The 14029-nt window shown below is 42.2% G+C and overlaps 1 protein-coding gene across 1 annotated transcript in view; it reads left to right on the forward strand.

Moving 5' to 3' along the window:
* arhgef10la (Rho guanine nucleotide exchange factor (GEF) 10-like a) overlaps positions 1–14029 on the forward strand; it is a 419992-nt gene that overhangs the window by 177888 nt on the left and 228075 nt on the right. The window contains exon 18 of the mRNA XM_060910368.1: positions 3888–4015. Within this exon, the coding sequence (XP_060766351.1) occupies positions 3888–4015 (128 nt within the window). The remainder of the gene's footprint in view (positions 1–3887; positions 4016–14029) is intronic.

Consider the following 14029-nt stretch of genomic DNA (forward strand, 5'->3'; position numbering starts at 1 on the left):
TGTGGATGGAAAAAAAAATATCCTTATAACCTCAAGCTGACTGTGAAGAATGTTTTTTTTAGACTGTATGAGTCTGTATGCATGAACCTGGAGCTTTTTGATTTTGATTAATGACACTGTTTTCAACATGCCATTGTTTTCAACAATGGGGAAGCCTTGGCCTAATCGTTAGAGAAGTAGCTTTGGGACCAAAAGGTTGCCAGCTCAATTCCCTGGACCAGCAGGAATGGCTGAAGTGCCTATAAGGCATGTAACCCTTAACTGCTCTCCAGGATGCTAGGGGTATGTTGTATGTTGTTCTGGATACGAGCGTCTGCTAAATGCCTGTAATGTAACAAATTATCTTATAAAAACTGCTTAAATTGCAGTGTACAACTGGCTTTAAGTGCTTCGGGGTCATGAAATAGAACTCAAGATTACTTTAATATTTGTGGCCATGCCAAAAAAATAAGAATAATGATCATAACCACCATGCCAGCCACCTCAGTTGCTCTGTATCATATAAAAGGTTAAAAAAAAATGCCAAGAGAGTACATCAATGAAAATAATAAGCTCTGGCATACAAGCCAGAGCTGAGGAAGAAAGTCTTTCAGGTAGCAGTCAAAGAGAAAGTCCTCCAAATGAAAATTTAAGCTGCAATTAAAATGTCATCAAAGATCAGGCACCAAATGCACAGATCATCAATTGATAATCGACTAAATCTGCTTGAGAGCGGCTGTGTGGTTCTGAAACTAAAACCAGGCTGCCTCCCTGACGCCCTAACAAGCCTCCAAACCATCTGAATGTTTTTTTTTTTAAATACACACTTTATCATTGAGATGTGTAAAAACACGTGAAGTCCTTTTGGCTTTTCTCCAAATGACGGACTTTTGCCCAAATGGCTGATCATTGTGTACAGAAATCTTAGCAAACAAAAAGAAGGAGGGAAAAAAAAAAACCGTCCACAAATCTCATCGATATTGCAGAAGGACTTGATTGGATTTGGCTTTAGGGAATAGGGAGTAATTGTGTTTGCAAGAGGTTCAGTGCTTCACTTTATGTCTCTTTTATTTTTGGGAGCTGTAGCTTTGGATTGCAGCTATCAGTGAGAGATTGCATGTGGTAATGCTTCCCGTGTAGCAAGTATTCATGATGCAATTTAATGTCTGGCATAGGTCTATGTGAATGCTTATAAGCAGCAATAGTTGTTTTATAACCATTATATTAAGTGTATGACGTGTTCTAATACTTTTTCGTAATAGCATTTCAGAGACTAATATTGTAACGCAATATAACCCTGGCTCTGGTGTTATAACATGCCGTTCAGATGCTTAGCCATGTGTTATGACATTACTTTTGCATGCAAATCAAACTACATATAACTATTGATGCAGACCTATCACATCATCATCATCATCGATTCCCACTAGGCACTTTATAGGCCTTGGGGCGCTCCTGATATCCTTGCGTCAATCAGTTGCATGAAGACTATCTTCTCCATTATAATTTTCCTTGCCTGGTGGGTATCTGTACCCAATAACTTTTCGACATTGTTCCACACTTTCCGTGGCGTTTTGACGTCACATAGCACCTGCTTTTATAGCGTGGGCATTATAGCGTATCATACATGCTATGTTACTCATTTATAGTGCATTATGAATACTGAAGTATCATTGGATTTTTGGGGCAGCACGGTGGTGTAGTGGTCAGCACTGTTGCCTCACAGCAAGAAGGTTCTGGGTTTGAGCCCAGCATCTGACGGGGGCCTTTCTGTGTGGAGTTTGCATGTTTTCCCCGTGTCTGTGTGGGTTTCCTCCAGGTGCTCTGGTTTCCCCCAAGAACATGCAGGCTAGGCTAATTGGCTACTTGAAATTGTCCATAGGTGTGAATGTGATTATATCCCGAGCCCAGAAATGGGAGGGTTGCAGCAGGAAGGGCATCCGGCGTAAAACTACATTCCAATTAATATGACATGTGGATCAACAGTGCTGGACAAGGGAGAAGATGATGATGATGAAGTATCATTGGATTTTTAGGCCTTAAACAAAATTTATTCAAAGTGTACCTACCGACGTATGACATTCGGTAACACTTTCTATGAATGTTATATTGATAATGAGATGAAAGACGATGCTGCAGTCGCAGCTCACAGTGAGCAACATCTCCAGGGCTTAATTGACCGTTTTGCTCAGGCCTGCAAAGACTTTGGATTGACCATCAGCCTGAAGAAGACAATTGTCATAAGCCAAGACACAGAAGTTCCACCAGTCATTCCCATCAACGACTATGTTCTTGAAGTCGTCCATCACTTCATGTACCTGGGATCAATGCTCACAAATACTGAATCCCTTGATGCTGAAATCAACAAACGCATCGGAAAAGCTGCATCTACCTTCTCACGGCTTACATCACATGTCTGGGAAAACAAGAAACTCATGGAGAAGACCAAATCAGCAGTATACAATGCCTGTACAATCAGCATCCTGTTATACGGCAGCGAGACCTGGAAAACTTATGCATATCAAGAGAAGAAACTGAACTCTTTTCACTTGCGCTGTTTACGTCACATCCTTGGAGTCTCCTGGAAGGACAGGGTACCAAATACAGAGGTGCTGTCCCGTGCTGGCCTCCCTTCAATGTATACACTCCTGAGACAATGCTGACTATGCTGGCTTGGCCATGTTCATCACATGGATGATGGGCGCATCCCAAAATACATCCTGTATGGAGAGCTGGCGACTGGGAAGAGGCCCACTGGCCATCTGAAGCTGCATTACATGGATGTTTGCAAGCGCGACCTGAAAGCCATAGGCATCAACATTGAGAACTGCGAGGAAATGGCTGACAATTGCACCAGCTGGAAATGTGTCCTGAAAGAAGGCCTCAAAAAGGGAGAAGAGACACTGACCAAGCAAGCCGAGGAGACGCGCTCACATCCCCAAAACACAGAGATGGTCTACATATGTGCCAAGTTGGAAGATCATGTCTCTCCCGCATTGGACTAACCAGCCACAGTCGAAGTTGCACTAAAGACACTGGAACCCGCAACCGGGGTGCATCACCATAGTCGACACAACCGATGGAGGTCTACTACTACTAATAAGATGAAAGTAAGATCATTTAAATACACACAGTGTCATGAGAACTCATAGGATTGGGACTAAACAGACGTGTGTCCATAAGAAAACCACTTGTTCGTGAAGCTAATCAGAAGAAAAGTCTTCATTTTGCTAAGCAGCATAAAGATTGGACTCTGGAGCAATGTAAAAAGGTCATGTGGTCTGCTGAGTCCAGATTGACCCTATTCCAGAGTGACGAGTGTATCAGGGTAAGAAGGAAAGCACATGAAGAGATGCACCCATCATGCATAGTGTCCATTGTACAAGCCTCTGGAGGCGGTGTTATGGTCTGGGGTTGCTTCGGTTGGTCAGATCGAGGCTCAGCAACATTATGGGGCAATAAAATGAAGTCAGCTGATGACCTGAATGTACTGAATGACCAGGTTATCACATCAGTGGATTTTTTTCTTCGCTGATGGCATGGGCATATTCTAGGGCAACATTGCTAGGATTCATCAAACTCAAATAGTGAAAGAGTGACTCAGGGAGCATGAGGAATCATTTTCACACATGAATTGGCCACCACAGAGTCTTGACCTTAACCCCATTGAAAGGCTTTTGGATGTGCTGGAGACGACTTCACAGAGTGGTTCGACTCTCCCATTGGCAATACAAGATCACATTGAAAAATTAATGCAACTCTGGATGGAAATAGGCTTTTTTTCTTTGTCGAGGCAATGTATTTCTGCAATGCTTAGGAAGGTGTTATATCTAGTGTAATTACTGTATAAATTAAATATTAACCATATTGTTTATTCTTATTTATTGTGTGTGTGTGTGTGAGAGAAGAATCTGAACACCACTGTGGCGCAAGACTGGTGCTTGGCCCTGCAAAGGCTCATCCGGATCAAAGAGGACCAAATCCAGAGTGCCAACAAATGCCGTCTTCGGCTACAAGTCCCTGGCAAGCCGGACAAGTGAGTGATACACTTTCAGAAAGTTGATCTGTCAGAGACTGGACATGTAATAGAAATGGAAGGGTAAAAAACCAAATATATATACACTACCGTTCAAAAGTTTGGGGTCACCCAGACAATGTTGTGTTTTCCATGAAAAGTCACACTTTTATTTACCACCATAAGTTGTAAAATGAATAGAAAATAGAGTCAAGACATTTTTCTGGCCATTTTGAGCATTTAATCGACCCCACAAATGTGATGCTCCAGAAACTCAATCTGCTCAAAGGAAGGTCAGTTTTATAGCTTCTCTAAAGAGCTCAACTGTTTTCAGCTGTGCTAACATGATTGTACAAGGGTTTTCTAATCATCCATTAGCCTTCTGAGGCAATGAGCAAACACATTGTACCATTAGAACACTGGAGTGATAGTTGCTGGAAATGGGCCTCTATACACCTCTATACACCTCTATACACCTGGAGTGAGAAAGTGTGCACGTGTGACAGTGACAGGGAAGAACCTAGGCTCGTGCTTGCCCTGAGTTTCTCTTAAAGTGAAGGCAGAAGAACGTTCAGCGCCTGGCCAGGCTTTCTATGTATTAATTTACATAGATGTTTTAATATGAAATATAAATAAGTGTCTTAGACAATAGATACTATTTCACGCTACTGATTAATAATCAAAACTTTATGTGGCTGATGCTACAGAAGAAGGGGTTTATGCGCATGCGTCATACTTCTTCTATTGTTCTGGTGCCTCCGATGGGACCATCTTACAGCGCACGTAGAGGTGTGGCATGTGTATTGCATCGTTTTCAGCAAGCGTTGCGTTGCGATATGTACCTGATATTTTATTGATCCATTGCCCATGTGGACTCGATATTTAAAAAAAAAAAAAAAATCTCGTTGCCGTTGTCGTGTGGATGTAGCCTAAGTGTTCATCACAGAGAGGTATACGTTTCCAGTGATGCTTGGTGCTTGTCTATGTGACAAAATGTTAGTGAGAAAAACAGTTTTGAATTTACATCAAATTACATAAAATCATAGTTACAATCTGCATACAGCTCCGCGTCTGTCTCCACACCCATTACTCTTGTTTGAATTACTCATGAACTTGTTATTGCATGGGTATAAAACACATATCACAAGAAAGAACAGACTCGGATCTTTGCAATGCTGCTAGTCCCATTTGTACAGTATTTATACATACTGAAGTAATCACTTTATAATACAGATCAAACTTCTGCAAAGTAATATCTTTACTAATGTCCTCACACATTTTCACACTCCTGATTCTCAGCTGCGGCAGCACGGTGGTGTAGTGGTTAACACTGTCGCCTCACAGCAAGAAGGTCCGGGTTCGAGCCCCGTGGCTGGCGAGGGCCTTTCTGTGCGGAGTTTGCATGTTCTCTCTGTGTCCGCGTGGGTTTCCTCCGGGTGCTCCGGTTTCCCCCACAGTCCAAAGACATGCAGGTTAGGTTAACTGGTGAGTCTAAATTGACCGTAGGTGTGAATGTGGGTGTGAATGGTTGTCTGTGTCTATGTGTCAGCCCTGTGATGACCTGGCGACTTGTCCAGGGTGTACCCCGCCTTTCACCCGTAGTCAGCTGGGATAGGCTCCAGCTTGCCTGCGACCCTGTAGAAGGATAAAGCAGCTACATGAGATGAGATGACTCTCAGCTGAATAAGTCACAGATTCTCTATTGCATCACATTATCAAAATATTGAAATAAACAGCATATCTTACTCTTTCCGATGATACTAGAAGTTTCTTTGTGCAATAAAGCATTGTCGAATAACCTGGTTTTGAATTTACAGGAAATAAAACTTTTTTTCCGGCACGAAGCGCATATTTTTGCAAATTGCTGAGTCATAGAACATCCCACCATCATCGAGCTTCCCTACCCAATTATGAAAAGATATCACCACTGGCATCATTTTATGATAAAACACATGTAAAAACATAATTTAATGTCATCTTTTTTCTTGATATAAAGGTTAATATAAAAATGTGCAAGTATCAGTGATGGAAGATCTGGATGGATCTTCCTAGACTGTTCCTAAAAAAAAAAAATTCCAGCATGCATGACTGGCCCTTATAATAACCACAAGATAAGACATTAAAGTAAAGGTAATGAAATTACCCTGAAAACAGCCCACAGTTCATAGGATTAATCATACCCAAATGGGTCTTTATCAGGACCAAAGGTCCATTAGTCATGCCAAGTCTGTTTATCAGAGCCAAACTCATGGGGGATAATTATGTATGGATTTAGTCTTGTGTCCAAATTGCAATGCAAGTTCATGAGGTATTTCCCTACTAAAATAACCATAGTTTAGATTTTGAAGCTGGCACATTACTCACTTCAAGCTAAAGATTGTTGTAATACTCACTAAACACATGGACACAATCTAGCAAAAAATCAGGCTAGCTACCCAGCTAGCAAAATAACAATTCAAATATTGATACTCCAACTTGCCCATACTGGCCAAAATTATGATAACTAGAAAGAATATTAAAGCATGTCTTTCAGACACTACTCAATTTTTCATGCCAGATGTTAGCTCTGATTGTCTCAGAAAGGGTTAGGTTGAACAGCAGATAATCTAATCTTAGTTTCAGATTTGTCTTACTCAATGTTCAGAGCTTTGACTGGACCATACAAATACTAGAGGTGTTCTCAAATTATGTTACGAATTCCCTAAGTTGGAACACCTATTCTATAAGTCAAAAGTCTCCAAGCTTCAAGTCCAAGTCAAGTCTTGGGTCTCTTAGATGCAAGTCTGAGTCAAGTCAAAGGTCTCTGAGTTGCAAGTCCAAGTCAAGTTTCATGTGTTTTAGATGCAAGTCTGAGTCAAGTCTAAGGTCTCCAAGCTGCAAGTCCCAGTCAAGTCTCAGGTCTCTTAGATGCAAGTATGAATTAAGTCTAAGGTCTCCAAGCTGCAAGTCTGAGTCAAGTCTCAGGTCTCTTAGATGCAAGTCTGAGTCAAGTCTCTGAGCAGCAAGTGTGAGTCAAGTCTCAGGTCTCTGAGCTGCAAATCCAAGTCAACTTTTGGGCTTCTTAGATGCAAACCTGAGTCAAGTCTAAGGTCTCCAAGCTGCAAGTCCAAGTCAAGTTTCATGTGTCTTAGATGCAAGTCTGAGTCAAGTCTAAGGTCTCCAAGCTGCAAGTCTGAGTCAAGTCTTGGGTCTCTTAGATGCAAGTCTGAGTCAAGTCTAAGGTCTCCGAGCTGCAAGTCCAAGTCAAGTCTCAGGTCTCTTAGATGCAAGTCTGAGTCAAGTCTATGGTCTCCGAGCTGCAAGTCCGAGTCAAGTCTTGGGTCTCTTAGATGCAAGTCTGAGTCAGGTCTAAGGTCTCCAAGCTGCAAGTCTGAGTCAAGTCTCGGGTCTCTTAGATGCAAGTCTGAGTCAAGTCTAAGGTCTCCGAGCTGCAAGTCCAAGTCAAGTCTCGGGTCTCTTAGATGCAAGTCTGAGTCAAGTCTAAGGTCTCCAAGCTGCAAGTCTGAGTCAAGTCTCGGGTCTCTTAGATGCAAGTCTCAGTCAAGTTGAAGGTCTCCAAGCTGCAAGTCCAAGTCAAGTCTCGGGTCTTTTAGATGCAAGTCCAAGTCAAGTTTCAGGTCTTTGATTTCCATATCTAATGCCAGCCTTACACCAAATTTCTTTTCAAGTAACTAAGGACCAAGATGGTGGCATGTTCATGTTGCGAGGCTCAGCGTTTTACCAGTTTTTGTGATATGGTATTTATTTACCTGTTCATCTCCTACATTTTGGCTCGATTCACTTGTGCAAGCTTCGCATACAACAGACAAGCACGATTTGACATTAATCATCACTGTACAGACATCATTAAGGATCACTGTGTTTCACTGGCTTTGTACCTGTACTCTGCACAGTGACAATAAAATTGAATCTAATCTAATCTGATTCTACTGTCGCAGATAAATTTCTAATGTTGGAATAAAATCATGAGAGTTTGCTAGAGTTGGGATGTACTCCTGTCATCTTGATCATTTGGTGGAAGATGGTCTGGATAACTGCATTAAGTCAGTCTTTTTCTCATTTTGACATTCTGATAAAATCAACTGTGTAGTTGCTGAAGTCATGACCCTGCAAGATCATCTGTCTTTGCAAAATCAGAGATAATCACTTGAAAATTGTTTGGTGAAACACTGGCGTAACTCTATGACTTATGCCACATTGTCTTTAGATGGGAGCTGGTGTCAGTCTTTTAAAAAGTCTTTTCAAAGTCTTCTAGAGTATGGTGAGCACAAGTCAGGTCTCCGGTGTGTAACTGGTCTTTGAACTGGAATTCGGAGTCAAATCTCAGGTCTCGAAGCGGTATGCCTGAGTCAAGTCTCAGAACTCTACGCTCCAACTCAGAGTCAAGTCTCAGGTCTTTGGAGTGCAAGCCTGAGTCAAAGCTCAGGTTTCAATTCTCAAGTCTCATAGCTGAAAGTTTGTGAGGTGAAAGTCTGGGCCAAGTGTCAAGTCTCTGAGATGACAGTCAAGTAAAGAGTCACTAGCTTGACTACTCTTCTCTGCCATCCAACTCACACAGAGGGAGAGAGCTCATCATTAGAAATATAATGAAGCCCAGTGTTCAGCATGTTGGTGCAGTGGTTAGAACTGTTGCCTCACAGCAAAAAGGTTCTGGGTTTGAACCTCATGGCCAACCAAGGCCTTTCTGTGTAGAGTTTGCATGTTCTCCTCATGCTTGCATGGGTTTCCTCCAGACCCTCCGGCTTCCTCCCACAGTCCAACAGGTCAACTGGCTTCTCTAAATTGCCCATATGGGGGGTGTGAACTCTGTGATAGTCCTGCGACAGACTGGTGAACTGCCCAGGGTGGACCCTGCCTTTTGCCCAAAGTCAGCTGGGATTGGCTCCAATTTCCCCATGACCCTGACAGATAAGCAGTATAGATAATGGATGGATGGATGAAGCCAAGTGTCTTAAGCTTTCTCCATCACTTAATTCAAGAAGTGCTCATGAATATATTTCATCTGTAAAGCTGAGCAGTTCTGTACTAACTTCTGAGCAATTTAAAAATATTCTAGTTAGTGTCAAACAGGTTACCACATGCCCGAGGCAGCATTCAAATGATAAAGGGTTTGGATGACACATAAACTTGCTCCCTGGATCACCGACGATTACATTTGCTCAGGCTGTGCTTTATTTTCAACAGCAAATTACTGGAATAATAGGATGGCTGGTCGGATCATTAAGTGATCATTTCTTAAATTCATTACCTTTAATACATTGGGAAGAATTGCTGGCAGCTTTTGACCTTGGTACAGTAAGCACAGATGTGTCAATTTGGTATTTGCACTTAGCTAACATTTGCCAGAGAACTCATTGTACTTCACCCAGGCTGAGCACTACAGCAATTCCTTTTAAATTTCTTTCAGAGGGGTTTTTGATGTACTGTTATTATGTCACATTAGGAAAGGGAGGATGTAAATGTGTTGTGGCGGAGGCCGTGCGTTTTTCACACCGCCCTGCACTTGGATGTGCTTATCCTCATTGTGCAGAGGTGGGAGGAACTGTCATTCAGAAGGATGGCTGTGGAGGAGAGGAAATGAAGACAGATTAGTGAGGGATTCACATAGGAAATGGAAGGACAGACACTAGGGGGAATAGGGAGGGTGGGAAGAGAGGAAGAAGAACAAAGGAGAAAGACAGACAGAGAGACAGATTTGCGTATGTTATTTTATAAGAAATGACATGGTGTAAACAGCAGGTGCAAAATGAGACAGACGTCCACATTGTGAAAATGAAAATGACAAATACAACCCCAATTCCCAAAAAATGGGACACTGTGTAAAACATAAATAAAAACAGAATGTGAAGATTTGCAAATCATGGAAACCTTATATTTCATTGAAAATAGTACAAAGACAATGTATCAAATGTTAAAACTGAGAATTTTTTTTTTAATTTGATGTCAGCAACACGTTTCAGAAAAGTTGGGACGGGGCAACAAAAGACTGAAAAAGTTGTGTAATACTTAAAAAAAAACAACAAACCCCTAAATTGGTTGATTGGCAACAGGTCAGTAACATGACTGGGTATAAAAAGAGCATCCCAGAGAGGCAGAGTCTCTCAGAAGTAAAGATGGGGAGGGGTTCACCACTCTGTGAAAGACTGCGTGGGCAAACAGTGCAACCATTTAAGAATAATGTTCCTCAATGTAAAATTGCAAAGAATTTGGGGATCACATCATCTATGGTACATAATATCATTAAAAGATTCAGAGAATCTGGAGAAATCTCTGTATGCAAGAGACAAGGATGAAAACTGACGTTGGATGCATGTGATCTTCAGGCCCTCAGGAGATACTGCATTAAAAGCAGACACGTGTCTGTAGTGGAAATCACTGTATGGGTTCAGGAACACTTCAGAAAACCATTGTCTGTGAAAACAGTTCATTACTGCATCCACAAATACAAGTTAAAACCAGATATAAACAATATCCAGAAACACCGCCGCCTTCTCTGGCCTTGAGCTCTTTTACAATGGACTGAGGCGAAGTGGAAAATTGTCCCGAGGTCTGATGAATCAAATTAGAAATTCTTTTTAGAAATCATGGACACCATGTCCTCCAGGCTAAAGAGGAGAGGGACCATCCGGCTTGTTATCAGTGCACAGTTCAAAAGCCAGCATCTGTGATGGTATGAGGGTGCATTAGTGCACACGACATGGGGAGCTTGTACCGTACATCTGGGAAGGCATCATAATGCTGAAGGATAAGAAAGAACAACTTTATTCATCACACAGTTGTGAAATTCCTCTCTGCATTTAACTCATCTGAAGCAGTGAACACACACATGAGCACACACACATACCCAGAGCAGTGGGCAGCCATGCTAACAGCACCCAGGGAGCAGTTGGGAGTTAGGTGCCTCACTCAAGGGCACCTCAGCCCAAGGCTGGCCCATGTTAACCTAACCGCATGTCTTTGAACTGTGGGGGAAACCGGAGCACCTGGAGGAAACCCACACAGACACGGGGAGAACATGCAAACTCCACACAGAAAGGCCCCCATCGGCCGTGAACCTAGAACCTTGTTGTTGTGAGGCGACTGTGCTAACCACTTACACTACTGTGCCGCCAGCACATTTCAGAGCAATATGCTGCCATCTAGACAAAATCTTTTTTAGGGAAGGGCTTCTTTCTTTCAGCAAGACAATGCCAAACTGCTGTCTGTACATATTAAAACTGCATGGCTCTGTAGTAAAAGAGTCCGGGTGCTAAACTGGCCTGCCTGCAGTCCAGACCCATTTCCCATTTAAAACATTTGGCATGTTATGAAGTGCGAAATATGACAAAGGAGACCCCAAAGTGTTGAGCAACTGAAATTGTATATCAGGCAAGAATGGGACAACATTTCTTTTTCAGAACTACAACAATTGGTCTCCTCAGTTCCCAAACATTTACAGAGTGTAGTTCAGAGTAGAGGTGATGCAACACAGTGGTAAACATCCCCCTGTCCCAACTTTTCTGAAATGTGTTCCTGACATCAAATTCAAAATGAGTATATATTTAAAAAAAAATCTCAATTTCAATATTTGATATGGTGTCTTTGCACTATTTTCAATGAAATATAATGTTTCCATGATTTGCAAATGATCACATTCTGTTTTTATTTCCAGTTTCTACAGCGTCCCAACTTTTTTTTTTTTTAGAATTGGGGCTGTAGAAAATAGTAAAAGTACAGAAAAACCTATGAATGAGTAGATGTGTCTAACAGGTGGTGGCTCAGTGGGTTAAGCCTTTGGGTCGTGGGTTTCCCGAAAGCCTCTTAAGGCCAAGAGTGTCTTTAATTACCTCCTAAGATCTATCGTCAAGCTCATGTGGTTTTCCTGAACAACATCATAGACCAAGTAGTCCTTTAGTTTGCTCTGAATTTATGAGAGATCCGAACCACTTGTTCTAAATAAAGAGCGACTTGCTCATAGCTGAATACACAGAATGCGATGCACCTCCGAGGGACTCCCACAGTCAACGGGGGAAACTAGTGTTGAATCCGCTGCCGGTGTTCAATTATTTTTTTTTGTACCGTGCATTGCAAGTACATAGAGTTAATTCATCTCATCTCATCTCATCTCATTATCTCTAGCCGCTTTATCCTGTTCTACAGGGTCGCAGGCAAGCTGGAGCCTATCCCAGCTGACTACGGGCGAAAGGCGGGGTACACCCTGGACAAGTCACCAGGTCATCACAGGGCTGACACATAGACACAGACAACCATTCACACTCACATCTACGGTCAATTTAGAGTCACCAGTTAACCTGACCTGCATGTCTTTGGACTGTGGGGGAAACCGGAGCACCCGGAGGAAACCCACGGGGAGAACATGCAAACTCCGCACAGAAAGGCCCTCGCCGGCCACGGGGCTCGAACCCGGACCTTCTTGCTGTGAGGCGACAGCGCTAACCACTACACCACCGTGCCGCCCCATCGAATTAATTATTAAAAAAAAACATTATGAATATATTTCAATATGTTATGGAATCACATATGGATATCGTAATGTCACATTGATATTGCCACATTTTAATTAAATTTAACTCTATTAGGCGAGTGATCAAAAACGAACGCCATGTGACCTCATCGACTGGATTTAGGAACTACTAATGCCGATATCAGGGACACGCACTGCAAAGAAGCTCTTCATAATGTTGTTATTAAGACTCCTTCTTATGAGTGAGTTCGGGAAAACCACGTACAGAGACAATGTTCGTTGCTGAAGAGTCTCTCAACTCTCTTTTTAGTCCTAAACGGCAACATAATTGGGAAACCTACCCCAGATGGTTGTAGGTTTGAGGCCCAGCACTGCCAAGCTGCCACTGTTGGGGTCTTGGGCAAGGCCCTTAACCATATCAACCCGACATAGACATGGGAAGAAGTTGAACTTTGGAAATTGTGCATAAAAAGGATTTAATCCTTTCTGAGTACGCACAAATGCTGACCTCACTGTTGGACTCTTAATACAGTCTGACATTAAGATGCTGTTGTTGCAGAGTGGGGTTCGTGAGACTGAAGAGACAGGAACAGGCAGGTTACTTTGACTTGTGTTTTATTTTTATTTCCACTTTTTAGCGTAGCTTCTGTTTTCTTTTCAGGTCTCACACTGAGACACACTCCAGCATCAACACACTAACTTTAAATACACACACATGGCTCCATGCTGGTTCTGACTCAGTCCTTCTCAGCTCTTTGCACTCTCCTCCTTCTATAACCCCGATTCCAAAAAAGTTGGGACAAAGTACAAATTGTAAATAAAAATAAAATGCAATAATTTATAAATCTCAAAAACTGATATTGTATTCACAATAGAACATAGACAACATATCAAATGTCGAAAGTGAGACATTTTGAAATTTCATGCCAAATATTGGCTCATTTGAAATTTCATGACAGCAACACATCTCAAAAAAGTTGGGACAGGGGCAATAAGAGGCTGGAAAAGTTAAAGGTACAAAAAAGGAACAGCTGGAGGGCCAAATTGCAACTCATTAGGTCAACTGGCAATAGGTCGTTAACATGACTGGGTATAAAAAGAGCATCTTGGAGTGGCAGCGGCTCTCAGAAGTAAAGATGGGAAGAGGATCACCAATCCCCCTAATTCTGCGTTGACAAATAGTGGAGCAATATCAGAAAGGAGTTCGACAGTGTAAAATTGCAAAGAGTTTGAACATATCATCATCTACAGTGCATAATATCATCGAAAGATTCAGAGAATCTGGAAGAATCTCTGTGCGTAAGGGTCAAGGCCGGAAAACCATACTGGGTGCCCATGATCTTCGGGCCCTTATACGGCACTGCATCACATACAGGCATGCTTCTGTATTGGAAATCACAAAATGGGCTCAGGAATATTTCCAGAGAACATTATCTGTGAACACAATTCACCGTGCCATCCGCCGTTGCCAGCTAAAACTCTATAGTTCAAAGAAGAAGCCGTATCTAAACATGATCCAGAAGCGCAGACGTCTTCTCTGGGCCAAGGCTCATTTAAAATGGACTGTGGCA

The sequence above is a fragment of the Neoarius graeffei genome, chromosome 26 (genome assembly GCF_027579695.1).
Source record: "Neoarius graeffei isolate fNeoGra1 chromosome 26, fNeoGra1.pri, whole genome shotgun sequence".
In the NCBI taxonomy this organism is placed as follows: Eukaryota; Metazoa; Chordata; class Actinopteri; order Siluriformes; family Ariidae; genus Neoarius; species Neoarius graeffei.